The sequence below is a fragment of the Copadichromis virginalis genome, linkage group LG11 (genome assembly GCF_057382275.1).
Source record: "Copadichromis virginalis isolate Kocher_CV1m ecotype Utaka linkage group LG11, C_Virginalis_male_GT1.1, whole genome shotgun sequence".
Lineage (NCBI taxonomy): Eukaryota > Metazoa > Chordata > Actinopteri > Cichliformes > Cichlidae > Copadichromis > Copadichromis virginalis.
Genome location: NC_140628.1, coordinates 26489973 through 26511541, shown reverse-complemented (window position 1 = coordinate 26511541; position 21569 = coordinate 26489973). Strand labels below are relative to the sequence as shown.

At 40.9% G+C, this 21569-nt stretch overlaps 2 protein-coding genes across 3 annotated transcripts; one reads left to right on the top strand and one right to left on the bottom strand.

Moving 5' to 3' along the window:
• The first annotated feature begins 1566 nt into the window (after positions 1-1566).
• On the top strand, positions 1567-5464 carry LOC146698864 (zinc-binding protein A33). Of its 2 annotated transcripts, none has more exons than XM_085471712.1 (7): positions 1567-1728; positions 1896-1970; positions 2157-2252; positions 2425-2658; positions 3145-3167; positions 3323-3438; positions 3527-5464. In XM_085471712.1, the coding sequence occupies exons 2-7, from the start codon at positions 1905-1907 to the stop codon at positions 4078-4080; spliced, it is 1089 nt and encodes a 362-aa protein (XP_085327838.1). In that variant the 5' UTR covers positions 1567-1728; positions 1896-1904; the 3' UTR covers positions 4081-5464. The 2 variants fall into 2 exon arrangements, with proteins under 2 accessions (XP_085327838.1, XP_085327837.1); XM_085471711.1 differs by having other exon boundaries at positions 1862-1970.
• A 2309-nt stretch (positions 5465-7773) lies between these two features.
• On the bottom strand, positions 7774-20871 carry LOC146698863 (uncharacterized). Its single transcript, XM_085471710.1, has 11 exons — positions 20594-20871; positions 15809-15874; positions 15612-15632; positions 15231-15506; positions 13294-13414; positions 12992-13167; positions 12618-12760; positions 11590-11737; positions 10602-10783; positions 10409-10501; positions 7774-9695 (listed from the first exon to the last, which is right to left on the bottom strand). Exons 1-11 carry the CDS (start codon positions 20622-20624, stop codon positions 9012-9014), a joined length of 1941 nt encoding a protein of 646 aa, XP_085327836.1. The 5' UTR covers positions 20625-20871; the 3' UTR covers positions 7774-9011.
• Between the last annotated feature and the right edge of the window lie 698 nt (positions 20872-21569).

Here is a 21569-nt window from a genome sequence, read left to right as displayed (position 1 = left end):
CTCCCTGACCATTAAAATCAAGTTGCATAGGTCCTTCAAACATTTGTGCCCATGACAAAATATTTTCCATCTGCAGGAGTGGAAACTTCAGCCCCATTGGGGAACTAAGTTGAGCCTCTTAAGTGCATATTTTTAAAGACCTGTTATGCAGACTTGGATCAACTTTCTGGTTGCAACTTATAAAAGCAGGAGTAGTCACTGAAAGGAACAGTGTAGGGCAGAAAACCAAAATATGGGCTTACCTTGGCCCAGTCTTCCGTAGCCTGAACCTTTCTCTCTGGCCTACGAGGAGTAATCCAAATGTGAATTCTTGCAAATCAAATTTCCTCATATTGTTCCTCCTCATCTCTCTCTCTTTTTGCACTGGGGTTCTGCTGAACTCCCTTAGATATGTCTCCCTGCAATTTTCTGTGCCCGATGTCCCAAACTTGGGTTTGACATAGTATGCTCTCTTGTGTGTTTATTCCCTTGTTTTCTGCATGGTGGGAACTTCTCAAATTTTTCTAAATGTATAAATAAACACGAAGAGGAGACGCAAATCCCTGGGAGGATTGTGTTAGGGAGGTCATCCAGAGTAAAACCCATACCAAATCAAATATGTGCAGATTTCAAGCTTTTATAAATACACATTTAGGGAAAGAAAAGTTCCACATGAACAAATGCAAGCATCAGATGTCTTTTATTTCTTTTAGTATAAAGTATTAGACATATATTACTAGTAGTAGTTTTTTTCTATGTATTAAGCATTATCTGTATTAGTATTGTAACACAATAGTTTGTGAAACTAGACCTGATTTATTAGGAATCGATCACAAAGCTCATGAAACATCCTTTTATATTCTAAATATCTAAATTTGCTAGCCAGCAATGCTTTACAGCTACTTTTATCCTCAGTCAAGAGTTACGTAGCATGCATGCGCGTCAAGACTCTGCATTTTATTAAATCTCCCTGTCCCCTCCACCTGCCGCATGCTGCGGTGCACTGAATTTTCTGCTCAACCTTAGTTCAGCACAGTCACTGGCCAGCACCCAGCACCATGAATTATAGATGAAGAACATTTTGCAGAGATGCTTCAGTGCACGTAGCCCACAGCCAGACCCTTGAGTGTGTGTGGGGGAGTTGATGGGGTGTGGGTGAGACAGAGATATATATATATAAAAAAAAGTTTGGATAAGTGGACAGGCTGGAGGGAGGTTTATTTATTTTTTTATTTTTTTAAGACAGAAAGTGAGAAGAAGCAGTGGGCGCAGATAGTGTTTCTCCAAGGGCAGGGAAACGCTGACTGCACATTTCAAGATGCCACCCCTTGCAGTCGATATAGAACCCGGCAGGGCACCGATAGCGAAACAGCATCTTTTAATGCACCTTCCAGATCAGGCAGATATCAGAGAGCCACCTTGCAAAAATAAACACACACTGTCTCCCTTCCAGGCAAAACAACTGCCAATATGAAACACAATATCTCACTGACTTGCCGCCCCTCTCGTTGTTTCCAAAGACACTGGCAGACAGAAATAGACTCCTCTGTGTCTGCTGCCATAAATCGCTGCTGCCAACCACCCAGCCAGCCAGCCAGCAAGCCCTCCTGGCAGCTCCAGTCATCTGCCTCTCTCCCACCCCTCCATTTCTTCCCTTACTTTTAATGGAGCCATATTTTCTCGAGTCAGGCTGTGGCTGCTGATCTGTGCTTGTCAATACGTTTCCTCTTGTTAATTTTCTGCTTGGATGTACGTCCTCGTTGCTCTAATAGTCTGACTGTATCTCACTGTTGTTCTCGTTGTACTGGCATGTGTGTTTTCCCTCTTTCGCTCCTTTTCTCTCCTTCTAACGCCGTCTTTCGCTCTTATTTCAATTTCACAGAGGTCTTTTTGTTCCTGCTCTGTCCTATACACAGAAAACTGGAATGTACCAAAACCACGCTAAAGACACCAACAACAACTGCCAAAAAAGCCTTCTCTGTGGTCAAAAGGTAAGCTTCGAGTTCTATGGTTTCCACCTGCTGCTGTGTTTGGAACAGTTGAGAGCAGATACATTACCTCTTGAACGTTCTTTATTTTTAGCTTCCTGTTTTTTTAAACTGTTTGCAGTAGGATTCCTGTTCTCTTTGTATTTTATCTGCAAGGTTATGTCTCCTTTGTGTGTGTGTGTGTTACAGGAAAAGCTCATCCAGGCTATTAAAAGAATCAAGCATGAGGTAGATGAGTGCAGAGAAGCAGAAAGAGAGACATACATAGAATCAGTGGAAGTAGAGGTACCATCCCCGCCTTATTCATTATCTTTTATCTCTTTTTACACACAATTATTTCAGTTTATTGCAGACTAATTGAGTGTGCTGAAGCCAGCATTGGTTAAACACAGAAACCCTTCAGTTTGACCTACATACTAAATTTCTTTCTTTCCATTTTCCCTGATTTATCTTTCAGAACAGGTTTGATGACCTAGAAAGGGAAATCAGAGCAGAGTTTCAGAACCTCCACCGCTTCCTGGATGAGGAGGAGTGGAGGGACCTGGAGCGACTGAGGAGGGAGAGACAGAAGCAACTGAAACAGCTGAAGGAGAGAGAGAAGAAGATAGCGGGGCAAGGGCGAGACCTGGAAAAAGCCATCGCAGTGCTCAACAACAAGCTGACTGAGGAGGACAGTCCTAAGCTGATCAAAGTGAGGAAGAGTGTCACTGAATAAGAAGACACGACATGTGATTGTTAATTAAACTTGGGCTTTTATGAACTTGACTCTAATTATACTCTGCAAAGCTGTGGTGTGTTGATAGGCAGGGTTTATGTGTGTGGTGAGGAGCAGCAGCAATACAGTGCTTTATCTAGAGCCACTGTTTTCCACCCTGCTCCTTTGACACACTCGCCTTAGAGTAAAAATAACTTTCTATAATTGTTCATCCTCTTTAAACACTTTCACAGTTAGAGCATGCATGTTTACAAAGGGCCACCCTTACACAACACCACTTTACTGGCACTTATTTGATCAATAAGTATTACATTAGATTCGATTGATTTGATTAAAAAGCAGTTTCTCATTTAGAAAACAAAAGCCCAAACAGCAGACCCGTGTCCAAATACAAAGCTTTCTATGAGAAAAGTGCTCTGTTATGTTGTTTTAACTAATCAAGGCTGAATTCTTTTCTTGTAGGAAATTCAAGATCTCATTAAAAGGTACGTTTTCTCAGTAGCGTGACTTTAGTAAATAATCTGAATCTTGACATTGCCTCTTAACTCATTTATCCTGTGTGTATGGACGTTTAGCATCTGTGAGACTGTCTTACAGATGGACCTCCTACCATTTAGTCCTTCCCTCTGTGTCCTAACAGATCTCAGGTCAGCTTTGTTCTCCCAGCGGAGGTGGACACAGAGGTTCGCTCTGGCCAGTTTGTCGGTCCCATCCAGTACAGAATATGGAAACACATGAAAAGCTGCCTCTACCCAAGTATTTCCATACAGCATCATTCATTCGATGCAATACACATGTGAATAAGCAGCATCAGTCACTGTCCTCAATCTGTTTCTGTTTCTAGATATTACATCAGTGACCTTTGACCCTGAAACAGCACACCCGAATCTGACTCTCTCCCAGTCCTGCACTTCAGTTTGGTTCGATGAGGATAAAGACACAAAAGACTTCCAGGCCAACCCGCGGCAGTTTCACTATTACTACTGCTTGCTGGGCCGTGAGGGCTTCACCACAGGGCGACACTACTGGGAGGTCGAGGTTGGGAGCAAGACGGCGTGGAGGCTGGGTGTGGCAAAAGAAGACGTCCCAAGAGGGGAGATGTCTGCCACAGGCACCTCCAACGGCCTGTGGACCTTGGCACTGAAGAGCGGCTCTATCCTAGCCTGCACTGACCCAGACCCGATAAAGATCAAGGTGTCGCTCTGCCTCGTCCGCATTGGCGTGTTCTTGGACTGTGAAAAGGAGGAGGTGACTTTTTATAATGCCCTTACCATGGCACCAATCTACACCTTCTCCATGGGCACTGTGGAGGTTCCTCTGTTTCCCTTCTACAACCCATGTGACACAGATTATGGAAAGAATATGGCACCACTGAACATCTTTATCCCTTCCCTATAAGAAGCTGTTCAGCTGGAACCGAACATTAAGACATTTGCAGAATTAATTGCCAATGATTTCATCATGATTTTTCATTTTTGAAGCACCTCTCCAACTGGATTACTTAACATCTTACTCAAAAGTATAATAGCTAGATGAGTCAAAAATAAAATTAATAGTTGCTACAGTGATTCTATTGTGTCTCTCATTTTAAGAAGAAGAGAGTCCCTCTCATTGATTATGCACTTATTTCCTGGTAAAAGAGGGTATAAATGGAAAAACTCAGTTTATGAAATAAACACAGGTCACTGCTTCTGTAACTTTCCTTCACTCTTTAAGGTTGTCATTTGCAGCCAATCTGGAGCTTCAGGATCCACAGCAGGTGTAAACAGAGCTGTGATGTTCTTACCTTTGGCCTACATATAAATAGCTCTGTGTCCTGTGTCCTGGGGCAGCTATGGAAGCTCAAAACGCACCAGAGGGGATTAATGTGGTCAGAAAGTGACATGTGTTCCCCACAACAAATCACGGCTGGCATTGTGTGAGATCTCCGCTTGGTGGGATAGCCCTGAGACGGCACTGTCCTTCTGAAAGGTTGTTAATTGCAGAGAAAGAAAAACTAAGACAGCAAGGCAGCAGATGTCATAATCTTTTGTTTATTCTTAGTATTCCTTTAGACATGAAATAAAGATATTGTCTTTACAAAACATCTGTGTGAAGTGTTGTGCAAAAAGGGAGTACAGAGAGAGAGAGAGAGACCATGTGAGACATCACACCACAACCAGGCCAGGAGCAGGAATTAGAGAGGATCAGAGCAGAGACAACTCACATAGTGCAAGGAGTACCAGTGGTCTTAAAAGTGGTGGGGGTTTTCTCTAATCAGAGGTGGGTATGAAACCACAATCCCTCTGGCACCAATTAGCTGTAATAACTCTTCCTTCCACTCACCGTCTGCCTCTCTCACACTCATACTCACTCTAAGTGGCTTTCTATTGCAATCACTGACAGCACACAGTAGTGGCGTTGTGTGGAAATGTAGTTTTAGCCACCTCTCATTAACCACTCACAACAACATAACCCAAACCCACACAAAGCTTTGTCATTCATCTGCTGCTATCATGAACTCACTCACAAACTCCAAACTAACCCATAGACACTGTTAATGGAAACATGCTTTGCTTGTATGCTGCCTACAATTAAATCAGACTCTTTTCATCTCTTTTAGAGCCCAACCAACAAAAGAGTTTAAAGACCGGAAGCAATACTTGGTAATTTAAAAATGCTTTTTTCTTTCAGACACATCAATCATAAAGCAGGAACTTCAGTAACACTTGAGGGAAGATGAACAACTTTAATAATTGACCAACGCGTTTCGGCTTGTGGCCTTCATCAGGGTCATAGTAAATCATTGTAAAAAATTGCTTAAATACAAGACAGGAAACAGAAAAAAAAATCAAATTAACCAGTCAAAACTTCATAGATAGGTCAGCTGACATATAATAGGTATTGGTTAATTGGCTAAGTTACGCCCAAGTAAATACCAGACTAGATCATTTACTTGGGCGTAACTTAGCCAATTAACCAATACCTATTATATGTCAGCTGACCTATCTATGAAGTTTTGACTGGTTAATTTGATTTTTTTTTCTGTTTCCTGTCTTGTATTTAAGCAACAGCTTTCTGGGTTGACCTCTGTAAACACTTTCCTGCTGATTTTATGACTCAGTCACAGATTTTGAGTAATACTGAAGAAAAATCTTTCTGGTGATATGTCGGTCAGGCTCTAATCACTTTGATCACACACATTTCTTTCACATTAACACATCGTAGGTTAGCCGGCAATTTTTGCTTTGTTCATTCAGGTGTGCAAACTGCATATTCTGGATCAGTGAACATCCTCCTCACTAAAAAGGTGCCATTAGAATGCGGCTAACGACAGAGCACAGGCCAACTATCCAATATACATTTTAGGCACTAAAACAAAGACAAAGAGTCACTTGAATATCTCAGAGTTACAATACGTTTTTACAATATTCTTGTGGCTTCCATCACATTCACACTCATGATTTAAAACACTGCACTTTTTGTTTTTTTCTCTTCACACTGCAAGACGACTGAAGCAGGCACATGGATACTTTGCTCACAACAAATGGAGAAGCACACATAAGAGTTTCATTTCTGTACAAACTCCCTGTGCATAGATTCAGCACACACTCGCTCATATATCACACGCACACTTATAGATACGTGCATCATAGGCATACGGACTTTAAAACGCACACAACGATGGCGACATTAAAAACACCACACCTGTATTCGCGCACACTGACACAACGTCTGGACGATAGAAGCGGAACGTGCCGTGGGCATGCTGCAGTCAATGCTGTAAATGACACTGGTTAAACATTATTAATATGTAAATAGTGTGAGAGATACGGTGTGCTGACAGCAGCGGATAATAACTGGTCTAAAATAGGCTAATACAGTCTCGATGGGAATTTACAATATTTGGAAGTTGATTTAGTTCAATACATTAGTGAATATTAGTATATATAGTGTGTGTGTATATTTATATAATTATATATATATATTTATATATTAGATTGAAGTTTGTAGAGAAATTTAAATGATTTTCTTTTTTAATATTAAGTATGACACATTAAAAACATTCAGCCTCATGGTGGGGAGGGGTTACACTTGCATACACATGCAGTATTTACAAGGCTGGAGTCCATGTTTGTGTTTTACATGTGTGTGTCTGTATCTGTGTGTATTTATATGAAGAGCTTTGTTAGTACTGCCAAATAGCGTTGTGGTTCCCACACAGATGCAGGCTGGAGAGCAGGCGTATACGTCTTTGTACACATATTACATTAAAAGACCTTTGTCCATGTGTAATACATCTGACTTATTGACGCTGTTAACCCATCTAATGCTGAGGCACCTTGAGTTTATTTTTGTATTTTTGTATTTTGTATTTTTTGTAATTTTAGTTTATTTATTCTGTTGCTCTTGGTATCAAATCTGACATCTAAATCGAGCTCATTTTATGGCTTTTTCAGATGCTGACAAAACACCTCTTATTCATTTACTCATAAGAAAACTCTTTTAGTAAGGAAAGCTATAAAGAAAGGCCAGCTGACTGTATACGGATCTACTTTTAGTTTCCCTACATTCCTCTGACCATTTGATCCAACATGCTTTTTTTGATGTACACACTGTCAGTGTGTACATCAAACACTGACAGTCACTGGTTTGCCACTGGTCAGTTAAAACATGAAGTAGGGACGTGCACATTAAAACGAACCTGCACACCTCCTCTTTACCATAAGTACCAAAAGAGTTTCAGCTGAAATTGCATTGACTGGACATCCTGAATACCAGGTCAGCTCAACACAGACAGTGTCATGGATTTGGTGAAGGCTCCATACTGCTGGTTTTTGAAGCCAGTGAGGCATAAATATTTAGTTTCAGCCAAGTTTTACAGCATTTATGTAAGCGAGCAAAAACGAAAGCAAGCAAATGAAAGCAGAATGAGGGAGAAGAAGAAAGGGGCGTGAGGATAAAGAAAGGAAGGAGAAGTGAAAGACCTCCACTGAGGCTAAAATCCCCTCTACATAATGCATGATTATCTCCGAATTAGTCTCGCAGTTTTCATTTGTGACGATATGGGGTGAAATACAAAAAATGCTGAGGAATTTGTTTTTTCAAAAGTCCCTGGATCCAGATTTGGATGACATTCAATAACTGATCACTTCTAAGACGGACCAAGCCCAGCTCTTTTAAAACTGTCACATGAATCCACTAATACCTTTTGTAAATTAATCAATCAACCAAATCAGTCATATAGCCTCCTTGGTGGTCGTAGTAACAAAAAAAGAAGAATGAACAGGGGCAAAGAAAAAAGAAGGTGGTGATGACGGCAGAAAAAGAGCAAAAGAATCATGCTCTAACTATGTGAACTTACCACACACTTTGATTTTATATTTCATACTGCAGGCACGGGGGGGTCCCTTTAAGCTGCTGGAAGTTTTAGCTGTTGTGAGTTTCCCATTAAATTGTAAGAGTGCTGGGATTTTTATGGAGCTATGGGGAAATCCAGATCAAAGACAATAAAGTGGATGATCCGGACTTGGGGGATCAGCCCGCAAAACACAATTTAATCGTCTGAAATTTCCACTGGGAGTGTGAATCTCAATCTCAAAGACTAGAAATAATGTGGTTAGTATTTTTAGTATAAGTGTGTGTGGGTGTGTGGTTAATGTGATAATGCACTGCGGATGTTTCTAGAGGACTGGCTCAAGTGAATGAAATCCAAAATTGAGCTATGTATAAAACTTCACCAGCAGTGTGATCTGATGGGGTTTTTAGTTCATTTAGATGATATCGGTGCCATCACATATTTTAGGAGGCTTAAGATGACACCAGCTGAAAGATTTTATCGGCTTCATCCATGTGCTGTTCATGTGCTGCTAGAGGAACAAGCGTCGAAATGGGAAATGATGGTTAGTTAGGGTCAAATAAGCTGTTGTAGTGAGCTGTTTCAATGAAATGTCGTAAACCTTTCAGGATACTTTAGAAAAAGACCTCATGTGGAGTAAACATTTTAGTTGTAAACTCTGCAAAGGATTGAACTTGCAGTTTGGCAGTTTAACTTTAAAAATGAACAGAAAAACAAGGCTGCGAGGCGTGTACAACTAAAATGTTTAACAATCAAAAGCCATGTTATGTGAAGTGTTTCTGAGCCAGAAAGTCTCAAAGGTTTAAGTGTTAGTTACAGATAAGTGAGATTATCAAGGTAATACTGTGTTCAGGCATTAGACATGTTAAATCGAGGTCCTCGCCCCAGCTGCAGTGGTTTCCTCATCATTTGGTAAGGGGTGTTCGATTGTCTACAGTAGTGGTGAGCGGTGGACAAGATCTGTGGGGCTTCCTTTGTGTTTTTGCACTTCTCAGGTGGTAGTAGTTGAATCCTCAGCTACCGTGCCATCTTTGCCCGCCTCCAATATGGCACCACTAGCTTTCAGCTCCACTTCAGGGGTTTTAGGAGCGACTGCTTTTGGAGCTGAGCCTTTGATAATATCGGCGTGATCCGGGCTCAGTTTGGAATCCGGTCCAGGTTCGGGCGTGCCGTTGGTAATTGGTTCTGGTGTGGTTGGCTTGGGGTGCTCAGGGGTGGGAGTAAGGGCACTCTTACTATCAGGTGTTGGAGTGGTGGCTTTGGGAACAGCTGGTTTAGGCTCTGGGCTTGGGCTGGGCGCAGGTTTTTTATCGGCCTTGGGTTCTGGGCTAGGGGCTGGACTAGGTTTAACAGCTGCTCCTTTGGGCACATCCAACTTTTCCTCCACAGGTTTATCAGGAGTTTTCTTGGTCTCCGGGGCTGGGGTCACTTTAGTTTCAGGTACAGGACTGGGCTTAATTTCCACAGCTGGTGGAGCACTTGGCTTGGATTCGGCAGCAGGCGGAGGACTTGGTTTGGTTTCAGGAGCAATAGAAATGCTTACAGCCTCAGAGTCAGGGATTTGATCAGGGGCCTCAGTGTCAGTGTCCAGGGGGAGAGCAGTGTTAAAGCCAACGCCGGAGTCACTGGTCTCTAGATTACCAACTCCAACTTCTTTAGAGGAAACCTCGAGACCCTGAGGGTAGGAAGACAAGGTCAAGCAAGTTTGTTTGTGTCTATTAACAACAAATTGATTCAAAGTTGCATTCGATATAAAAAGGGGACATAAAAAGGCACATATACAAAAGATTTAAAACCACAAAGTAAACTGGAAGATAATAATAAGCTAAAATCGAATAAAATAGGAGAGTACATGTCACAGCGAAGCTACAGTGCAATGCGAGGTTTTAACAAATGTAACTTAAGGTAAGGTGTAAAATGCAGTGGCAAAGAAATGTTTTCAGCCTTGATTTAAAAGAACAGAGTTTGGGCAGACCTCAGGTTTTCTGGGAGATAGTTCGAGAGATGTGGCGCATAAAAACAGCAAAGCTCAAAGATGCTTTGACATGTTTGGCTGTTTGTTTGCTTGACCTATCCCAAAAGACCTGAGGAGTCAGAACGACTCATGACACAGCAGCACATCAGAAAAGTATTTTGGCCCTGAATCATTCAAGCCTTTGAAAATCATAGTGATAGAGTAAAATCCATTCTTCGTCAGATAGGAAGCCACTGCAAAAATCGGAGACCTGGACTGACGTGATCCGCTTTCTCGATCTTAGTGGGGACTCTAGCAGTAGCGTTCTGAATAAGCTGCGACTCTCTGTAAACGCTTAGAACAGCATAAGAGTTGAGACATCATTAGAAACCTCAGTGACTCAGTTTTAAGTGGGAAATAACACATTTCCTTACTTTAATATCCACCTCAGTGCTCTGTGACTTCTCCGTGTTGTCAGCCTGGGAATGCTTGGATTCCTCGCTCATTTTGGTGATGTTCTTGACCACCTTTGAAGACGTACACAGAGCAGAACTTGTCATTATATCCGAGCACACTCTATCCTTATGCTCTTCATCACATCGTCAGTAGTGTATTTTTTTCTCCAACCTGTCTGAAGGCCTCTCCTTCCTCCTCTTTTCCAGCGTTCTGGGCAATCTTCTCCAGGGCGGCAGCCCTCTTGGCCCTTTTCTTCACTTTGATCAGACAGGACAGCAGGCAGACCAGCAGAAGGAAAGCCAGCAGGCCCAGCAGGGCTATGATGGCCACATACAGTGTCTCCAGCTTATAGGCTACAAGGACACACGGCAGAAAAGAGATATTAATATTTCAACCGACTTCTCATTGATGTGTTGAAATTCTATTGCATACAGAAAACAAATTCCAGAAGTTTTCAGCCCTCATTACTTCACAGGTACAGGAGACGGCCACATGACATTTTAAGGGCTGAATTGCACATTTAATTTTAAAAAGCTTAAATGGCTTAAATTCACAATCTAAGCAAAAATGAGCAAAAATGTATTGCCTATGGTGTAGAGTAGACTTATTGTTCTCCGATAATTCACTGGAGAAAAGTTTTAAAAGATTATATTTTGGGTAAACTTTAAAGGGTCATATCATCACGTGGAAGAGGTGGCTGGTCAAAACAGGGTAAGGCATATGAAATGTCTAATTTCTACATATTTTTAAGCATTTTTACTTTTATTAAACACTTGTAAAATTAAGATCACATCCACGGTTAACCATTTATGCTCCCTTTCACACCTATGGTCGACCTAGAATTACTAACTAACATAACAGTCATCCAAAGACAGTCTTCACAGTCTTCTAATTTAAAGTCATGTTAGAAATGTTATCATTGAGGGCTTAAAAATTCAGGAAAATAAGGCGAATCAAAAAACACCAAATTTGAATTTACACATTTTGAAATTGAATTTCAAAGCTAACATTTTGCATGACTTTAAACAAATCAGCTCCCTTTGTAGGGTTCAGCTAGGGGGATTTTTCAGATCCAGTGCATTTTAGATGGAATGACTTTTTACCAGCATAAACAGCAATACAACCCAGTCTATTAGTGTTTTCCCCACTCCTTGCTTACGTTTCATTTCAAAGAAGACAGTAGACACAGTGAAATTCTGTAGGTCCTTAATCGTGAACAGGCCTTCATCTTTATCATTGACGTCATCCAGAATGACCAGTGAGCCCTCCAGAGACAGACGGTTCTCGAAACCCAGCTCTGTTTGGGCCTACCGTGAAAAAACAAACATTTTCATACTTGGCATCAAATACAGAAATCCTGATTAGAGCAATAAACATTAAACATGAATGACTGATGAGAAATGGAATACAAACCTATTCATACTGACTGATACAAGGATTTAGCTCTTAAGTAACATAAACAACACACACAGTCTGTTAGAAGCATTTATCAGCTATAAAACAGCCTGAACTTCAGCACAGGCACTTAGAAAAGCTGCAATTACTCAGCAGGTTACAAATAATGAGAAGAAGAATATGGGCAAATGTCATAAACAACAAGGCACACATAATTACAATAGCAGTTATAAAATTTGCTTTTACAATATGTTTGAAAAATGAATGCTTTTTTATGCTTTTGTGCAAAATAATATGTATATATTTTTATATTATACACCACAATATAGGGTATTTGTAAATGGCAGCTAGTGTGTAGATACAATACCTGTGGATAAAAAATAATCAGCCGCAGCTTTTAATCTTTGAATTCAGGTGTATAAAATCAAGGACCGACTCGCGCAGTCTGCCTTTACATATAGAGTGAATATAAATCCCATTAATCATGTTGTATTAATACCTATGTATTAGCTCAGTTTTAATTATTAAAGTTAAAGCCAACCTGTTAACATTATTAAATTAAAGTGGATGTTTATGCTCATTTCATGCTCTGCTCCATATTTTTTGGTATGAATCTTACTTCAAAATAATCCTTATTTATCTGATACTCAAAGGGCAGCCACTTAGACTTAGACACTTAAAATCAGCATCCACATTTGTAACAGTATATGGCAGAAAACAAGGAACAGAAATGACGTACAAAAATGAAAGAGTCATAGCTGGACTATAGTGGGGGAAAAAGGCTCTAATTACAGGTGTAAATTCTCCTTTGTCCAGCAGCAGGCGCAGTGTGGAGTCACTCTTGGGGCTGTAGTAGAGGTACACCAAGGAGCTGTTGAGTATCAGGTTGATCTTCAGTTTGTTACCGCGTTGCAGTTTCACAAACTCTTTGTGCTCTGAGACACAAAGAGGCAGAAAAGAAGGAGGGACATTTGATAAATAAATCACAAGTCTGTTTACAGCTCCATGGATCATCTGAAATGCATCAGCCCGCAGGAGCCCATTAATGTTTCCGTCTTTAAAAAGCCATTATGGCAGCAGGGGAAGGGGGGGTTAGAAGCTCATTTAAAGCAAGCCAAGTGTAGGAGAAGAACATAGGCATGAGGTGTCTTCATATGTGCTCTCACCTTTGACATTGAGACAGACTTTCCGTTCAATACCACCTTTGTTATCCCTGACAGTGTAGCTACCCTCATCTGCATCTGTAACACCACTGAGGGTGACATAAGGACCACCGGTGCTGACGCGACCCTGATAGCGCTCCGGTGATGTCCCTGCAGCAGTCAGCACCACCAAACCTGGTCTGCAGGAGGGAAAGTCAAAGAGGAGGAGCTTTTTCTCAACCTTTCCTGTTACCTCTGTCTCACTGAATGTACATCAATGTTGCAAAATGTCATTACATATTCTCTTGGGTTAAAATATCACCTACCTAAATGTCTCCCTGGCCTCTGTAGCTCTGGGTCTGTATTCAAGGGTGATGGGAGGATTCACCCCCGACAAATGAATACTGAATTTGTCTCCATATTTGACCATCTGCTCAACGGTGCAATCTAGAAGATAAAAGCGGAGAAAAAAACACTTGATTAAGTGGACAGAAAACTGTCTGAAATTTTCACAGAGATGAGCAGCGACAGAGTGACAGTTTATTTGAGAAGGGAGTAAAAAAGAACAGGAAGGATGATGTGACAGATGCTGCAAAAAGAGGACAAAGGATCCAAAAATATCAGAGTTACAGGAATGAAGGGGAAGTAATACAAACCAAATAAAGTGAAAGACAGTAAAGACGAGATAACGACAGGACACCAGCAGGCGGGGAAGGAGAGCGGAGTGGGTTGGTGGTAAAAGAGCTGCATAATTACTGCAGGGCAGCTTCACTCTCTACACACAAACACACACATACCTCTTCATCACTTGATTTCACATTTACTCTCAACATATGGTACACAGCGCTGCGCTACGGTCGCTTTTATCAATATTGGGTTTGAGCCCACCACTCCTGCTCCCAGCCCAAAATGCCTTCTTCACATTTGTGTGCAAGTCTAATCTCTACAGAGTCAACATTGCTGCAACTTGTAATTCTCACAGGACAAACAGGATGTGCTAACAGTAGGTTTATTAAGCTGCTGAAATTATTATTGAAAGCACAAGTAGTAGCAACAGCGAGATATACCTAGTATCAAAAATCTGTATTAAAGGTATTTAGTGGGGATAAGGAGGCGTGTCTGTCTGTGTTTTGGAAATATTAACAAATTGTATGTGACTAATCGTCTTTGACGATGTTCAGATGCTGTTTTAGAGCACTAGTAAAAACATGCAGTAATTGTTTTCTGCGTGACTTTATCGGTCTCTCACATCATCGTGGAGGAATTTGGCCCACTATTCTTTACAGTGTTGCTTCAGAGCATTGAGGTTTGTTGGCATTCATTTATGCACCGCAGTACTTTAATAACATTGAGGTCAGGACATTGACCGGGCCATTGCAACAGCTTGATTCTTTTCTTTTTCAGCCATTCTGTTGCAGATTTGCAGCTGTGCTTGGGATCGTCGACCTGTTGCTTGACCCAAGCTTCACCTAAGCTTTAGCTATCAAACAGATTGACTTTAGGGAACTTTGGTATACAGAGGAGTTCATGGTCAGCTCAATGACTGCAAGGTGCCCAGGTCCTCTACCAGCAACATAAACCCATATCATCATCCCTCCACCACTGTGCTTGAAAGTTGGCACGAGGTGTGCTTTGATTAGATGCCACTGCAAACCAAAGCCATGCTGCCGTGTTCTTTGTAGAGATAAAAGGCTTTCCCCTGGCAACCCTTCCAAACAAGCCATAATTGTTCAGTCTTTTTTAATTGTACTTCATGAAGTTTAACATTTAACATGCTAACTAACCGAGGCCTGTACAATCTGAGATGTAGCTCTTGGGTTTTTTGGAGTGTCTCCGACCTCGGAGTGAACTTGTTGAAGCTTGCTCTCTTGAGAAAATTGACAACTGTCTTGACTTTTTTCCACTTGTGAATAATCTTTCTCACTAATAAACCTCAGAATGCTTGTCTGATGTCGTTCCTCCATGGCAGGGTGTTAATCACCTGGATGCTGCAGACCTGCAAACTTCTGCCTTCGTAGAAGCGTTCACACTTACTGATGATCAGTTAATCAAGTGCATGTGATTAGTAGCAGCTTGGTGTTACTCGCCGTCTTAATTCCTAATCAAGTATCAATTATGTTATTATATCAATTATGACAATCAATTATGTGATTATTACTGTATTTGTAAAAATACAGTAAAAACAGTATTTAATTTAGGTGTGATTTTGTGGGTTTTTAGGAATTCTGTCACCATGTTTAATGTGTGTCTTGTTACTCTGTACCTCGGACTGTAAGCGACATGCGTTTGACATCGTCTGGCTTCTCCAGATTCTTCACGGTGTACACGCCCTCATCTCCCTCACCCACAGCCTCTATAAGGAGATGGGTGTTGCTGCGGTCGAGTTTAGGCCGACTGTGTACCACTTTGCCTTCCCTCATCAGGTGCACATCCTTTGACCGAGGAGCAGACTTGTTATGAAACGTGACCTCCACATTTTGGGAGGGTAGTAGGATGTGGAAATCCTCTCCGTGGAATAACGTGTAAGATTCCTCATCAGCTGGTTTTTATGGTGGATAAAGCAAAGAAACAAACAAACATTAGAGTAAAAGCTCACAATATATATGAGACAAATCAAAAAGTATCTCTCAGACACACGTTTTACCTTTTAAGGGGGCAGAAAGAGCTGCAAACAAAGACAAAAGAGCATTAGAGTTAAACTGATATGAGTAATATTTTACAACCTTTTCATCAGTTAAACTTAAATAAAAATTTCTAATTCCTCTTATAGCATAAAATGTACTAATATAACATCTAATTGCATGTCTTGTCAAAAACAAACCATGCTGACAATGGCCTTACCCGTGGTGACCAGAAGGCTAAGCACGATCACTCTGAATGTCCCCATGATAGTCGATTCTTTAGCGTCTGGAAAGAAAAGGGAAGATTAATTATCTTCAGATTAAATCACAATAAAAGCCAAAGGTACTTAGTTTCCTTCATACTTGAACATAGTTTATATTTAAGTAGGAAAATTACTTGGATATCATGAAAACCCATTAAGTTCAGTGCCTCAAACAGGAAACATCTAAAAACAGAAAATCAACAAGACAATGATGATTTTTACGAGACCCTGTGGAGGTTTACAGCACTGCTCAGTTGATATTGATGGTTTGAATGGCTGGCTTTCATGCCGACACATCAGAAGCAACGCAACAGGGGGCTGCAGCAAAAATAACCATCCTATGGTGTTTGAAAGCCCAGGAGGACCAGGAGGAAACACCTGCAGTGACCACAGCTTGACAGTGCAGCGTTTAGTAGCACACTAGTTATATACTTTAAAAAGATCATGATAAATTGAAATGTGTACATCTTTGACCTCATAATATATGTATGACCTTGTTTAATTATTTATGTAAAAGAACGTCTTTTGAACCTCTACGCAATACCTCTAAGGCTGAAAGTGCCTTTCCTCTCTTTTATCTTATTCTGTACAGGTAAAGACTTAAATTAGAAAAGATCTAACCGTCCAAAAAACTGTCTGCGAAGAAGAGACTGAATGCAGGGGCTTTTGGAGTCCCTTCATTTTCTTGGTTCTAATTACAGGTTTTACACAAAATTGGTGCTTGAAATGCAACTTTTGTTGACAAAATAGGATATAATAGCACACAGTTCTGTATAAAAAAGTCTTGAGCCACCCTTTTTTTCAGATCTCAAGTTTTTTCAATGGTTTTAGTTAGGCTACTTAACACGTATCCTATGACTCAACCCAAGGATAAAAAAGGCCCAACTCAAGGGATTAGCCAGTGTTGTGTCTCAACATTACAATGTAATAAAGATAATAATAAATGATAGCTATAATAAATAATTTGTTCCCATTTCTTTAATTTTAATCCATAAAACAGCTTATTGCAGCATGACAATGATCCCTAACTCACTGCCAATGCACTAAAAGTATACCTGGGTAGATATCAGTCATTGATTGGCCTCCCCAGAGCCTGGATCTCAATCTCACTGAAGCAATGTGAGGTCGCTGTGACAGAAAACAGCACAGAAGGCAGCCAACATCCAAAGAAAAGCTTTTAATGTCCTTCAATAATCTGGAGAACCCTTCCACAAGACTACTTAAAGAAATTATAAGAAAGCTTGTCTAAGAGAGTTCAGGCTGTATTATACACTGAATTTCACTTTCAAGCCTTTTACAATTCTACTGAAGTACTAAATTACAATTTATGTTTCAATAAATTATTGCCCTTTTTTGTATTTTTGAAGCAAACCATAGAGCACTGAGGGGTTGTTCGAGATTTCTGCTCAGTACTGTACATAAGCTTTAAATCGGGGTTTTAGGTTTATGTTTTAAAGCTTTTCTTAAAGGTCTAACCTGAAGAGAGGCTCTTTCTTGTTAGGAATATGTAAATATTTATGAGGCCCAGATGTCTTTGGGTCAGTTTCAAGAGCTGCTCATTAATAACATGCCCGAATGTCTGAATGTGACCACAGTATAAAGGTGATCTGGGTAACAGTTCGACTGGTTTTCCCATAGGAATTTTAAAAAAAAAAGGTCTCTGTTGTGGAAGAATTCAGCTGAAACACTGAAGGGATTATTGTGATGTGAAGTGCCTTCTGCTACACAGAGGCAGCACATCAAGACAGTTTGTGCAAAAGAGATTTTTGCTGCAGTTTCATTTACAAAGCCCAGGAGGGGCCTGGGAGGGAACACCTGCAGTGCTCACAGTCACACTTAGCAGCAGATAATAAACATGCAGTAAGGATTAAAGTGTCGCTTTGTAACACTGCAGACATCACAAGACATCCCGTTCCTGCTGGAAGTGATGAAGCACGCAGCCATCTTCACAGTCTATTAGGCTGATCGTGTATTTCCGGTATGCCGGCCATCTAACTGGCTTTGGAGAATATATTTCTTCAAAGCCAAATACTAAAAAGGCTCTTGTTGTTCCTTATTATTTAATTACAGTAATTAGCATTTCACAGTGTATTAATCTGACAACCAGAACTGCTGTTACCCAGAAGGCCTCATGCAACCCTCTGCAGTGTGTCTGCCACATTCTCACACAGCACTCTGGGCAGAAAGCCTAAAAGCCCACTGATTTTATTGTATCTGAAATAAAATATGGAACAGAGCTGCGTCACACAGAACACTGTCTCATGGCAAATGAATAAGTGGTGTCCATTCATCACTAAAACTCAAATTACACTGTAATTGTATAACAACAGTCCCCATCTTTGTTTTTCTTCTGCTTGAACCCTTTGTTTGAAGCTGCTGCATCATGCACTGACTGTGACATCTAACTAAAAGAAACCAGACTGACCCTTGAAGAAGTCAGTATTTAATTAATCCAGCAATCCGAGACGTAGGATTGGTTGGCTGTGAAGAGAACGAAAGGGGAACCGTTTGTCCATCTGTTTGCCTCAGCAGTTAGTCTCAGGGAGTCGCAACGGACAATCAGGATATGTGAACCAAAAAAATAAAAAATCTTGTTGTTTTTTTTTAGCGTTTGATGCGAAACATGAGAAGACGAGGCCTGCTTCACTGAGCATGAACATGCATGCACATGACAACACGGGCATTAAGCTATAATATAATCTTATTTATACACTGCCCTGTGGGATGCCAACATAGGCACAGACTAGCATGCCATCTGCCACCCTTGCCTGACTTTCTCTCTCCTTTCCCCAAGCTTCATTCAGTCTTCGTTCCACCTCACTGGCCTCTCCGCTCAGCCTCCTTCTGTTTTTTCTTCTGTTTTCTCACTTCTGTCATAATTTTCGCATCTACAGATATTACCTTCTACCACCATGACCTTGTTCAACTCACCCTGTCCTCTTCAGCTGCCTTCTTTAACTTTCTGTGCTTCTGTTTGACAGCTTGGTGTCATTTCTCAGTGTCTCTCCGTTACATTTTGTGTTCTCACTATGACTTTTCTCAACCCGAATCCCATGCCTCCTGTCTCAGGGCAGCTGTTTAATTTGCCACTTTCTCTGAATTTTCTCTGGCTCTCTCTCACTCTCTCTCTTATCGTGTCTCTTTTATCCTCTCCTCCTCCTTATCTTATATAATCCAAGCCAATGCATCCCACTCTGAAATCAAAGCCCGTGCCTGTTCCTTCAAACGCCAAACTCCCCGCTTACGGAGACACAGTCAGATCTTTGTCCATGGCCTTTAAAGAGGCGGAAATGCCTTCAGTGACTGCAAATGTGGGGCAACTACAAAGCAAACTCTGTCTTTAACCTCCATCATTTCTCCTTCATTTTCACTTAACTCGTTTTCGTTGCACGGGGAACACGGGGTCACGTCCCCCTCGTGCTGAGTAGGCAAGCTAGCTTAAGCTCAAGTGAGCTCAAGCAGGTTTACACAGAAGTACGTACTGCACCATGCCTTCACAGAGCTTGGCATTTATAAATCATGAGGCATCAAAGAAAGAAAGAAAGAAAGAAAGAAAGAAAGAAAGAAAGAAAGAAAGAAAGAAAGAAAGAAAGAAAGAAAGAAAGAAGTATTGTTGCATCAAGAGACACGTGTGGGAGTGAATGAAAATGGTGCATTTGATTGCATCATACGTCAAAAACGAGCTTGGAGGTTTCCCCTTCACCAAAACAAAGAATGGTGAAACATCACTGCAGATCTCCTCTTGTTGAAAAAGAAAACAAAACAAATTCAAAGATCTCATCCAAGTGAAATCAGAGAGTATCATTTTTGTACCATTTAGTAGAGGAAGCCTGTAGCAGCTGACAACCAATTTTCTTACAAAGCCTGCTGCAGTGAACTAAAGGATGAGACAGGTTTCCACCATATTGCTTGCACCTGTCAGATTCATTAAAATCAATGGACATGAGGGAGGAGCGGGGAGGTGGAGGAGGAGGGAGCTGGTGGAGCTATGTGCAGCATTGACAAACATGGTAGGAGAGGTGATGAAAGAAAAGATGTGAGATATATTCATGCTTAAGATGAAATAATTGTGCAGTGATAGAAAACAATGACTGGTTGGATTTGTTGGGTGTTGATGCTGTGCAGCAATGGCCACAGTTTATGAGCAGGACTGCAGGCAGAGCAAGGCAGAGACAGCCTGTAGGCCAAGGCTTCCTCTGAGAAATGAAGCTATAAACCAAGCTTTTAAGTCTTAACAGAACATTTACCCAATAGACCACACAACTAGTACCATGAGACACTAAAATAAATATATCTATATAATTTCCATATAATGATTATATTGCCAGCAATAATGAAATCAATCAAGTATGTCTTTGTATTAAACCTGCTTAGATGAGCCTGCATGTTGTTAAAAATGAACATTTCCCCATCCACAATTTACATTTCTGAAATTTTTTTGAATTTTAATTTAAACAAGATGAGTAAAATATATATATATTGAAAACAATAAATATCCACAAAGCCCGAGCTCCACGCCGGGACCGTTTAACAGGTAACATATTTTCACACCTCTCCTCGTTCCCAGTAAAGCGTGCAGTTGGTGATAAACCCCGCAGCTCGGAGTCTTATCAGCCACCTCAGAGCCGGGACAGCGCATCAGGCAAAAAACTGCAGAATTTAACCCGTCACGTACCGGCCACGTTTAAGGCACACATCCGTACATGTATGTGAAGAAAAACGGCGCTCTGCAGCGCACTTACCTTTGAGTGGCCGGCTGGAGCTGCGGTGCATTCACGGAGCAGACTGCCGGGATGCTTTCAGAGGTGAAAATCTGTGCGGACGTCGCCTGATTTCTCCCTCGTCGTCTCCCTCCCTTGCAACCTCGCCCCCCTCAAGAGCAGCACTTCACGACTCGGGCTCAACATTTGGAAGATGTTCAGAATATGTCGGGCTCTGCTCCCTCTCGGAGCCACTCGACTCGTGTCGGGAAACACCGGACACCCTTCATCCGCGAGATACCTATGGTCATCTGACAGCTAGGGGGGGGTATTTAACGAGGTACCAGCCAGGTGATACACGAGGATACCGATAGAGCACAAAGCTGTTTATTGCACAGCATTGTCCACTACACATTCCTGTACATATACTGATCCACTTTAATGTCATTAATGTTTTTACTGCATTTAGTAAGCTTTTTTTAAAACAAAAAACAATTATGGTTTTACTTCGTTATACTTTATTTATTTATTTAGGACAGTGCATGTTAATGAACATAAATGTAAAAAAAAAAAAAAAAATTACATGAATGTAAACATGCCAGATTATAGCCAAGGGCTCATTTCCATCTGTTGTCCTTAAACATAAAAAAATAGACATAATAATTCATAAAAATTCATCATTCATTCATAATAAAAACTCCATCACCAAACTTACACATACACACCATTCTGTTCCCAAATAAAACATTAAAACTATACAACGCATACATGATCACACACTTGATTTGTCCATAACCAGTTTTTAACCTTTGCCTTAAACAAATTGAATGTCGAGCATTCTCTAATGGGTTGAGGAAGACTGTTCCACAGATGGCCACCCTGGACAGAAGGACGTTCTGCCCAAATGCTGTCCGTCTGTAGGGTATAAATCGTTGATATGTTTATATGTACTTAATTTTTTAATAGGCTATATTATCTTTAATTTGAGACATGCTTTTACCTTATTAAAGTATTTGTT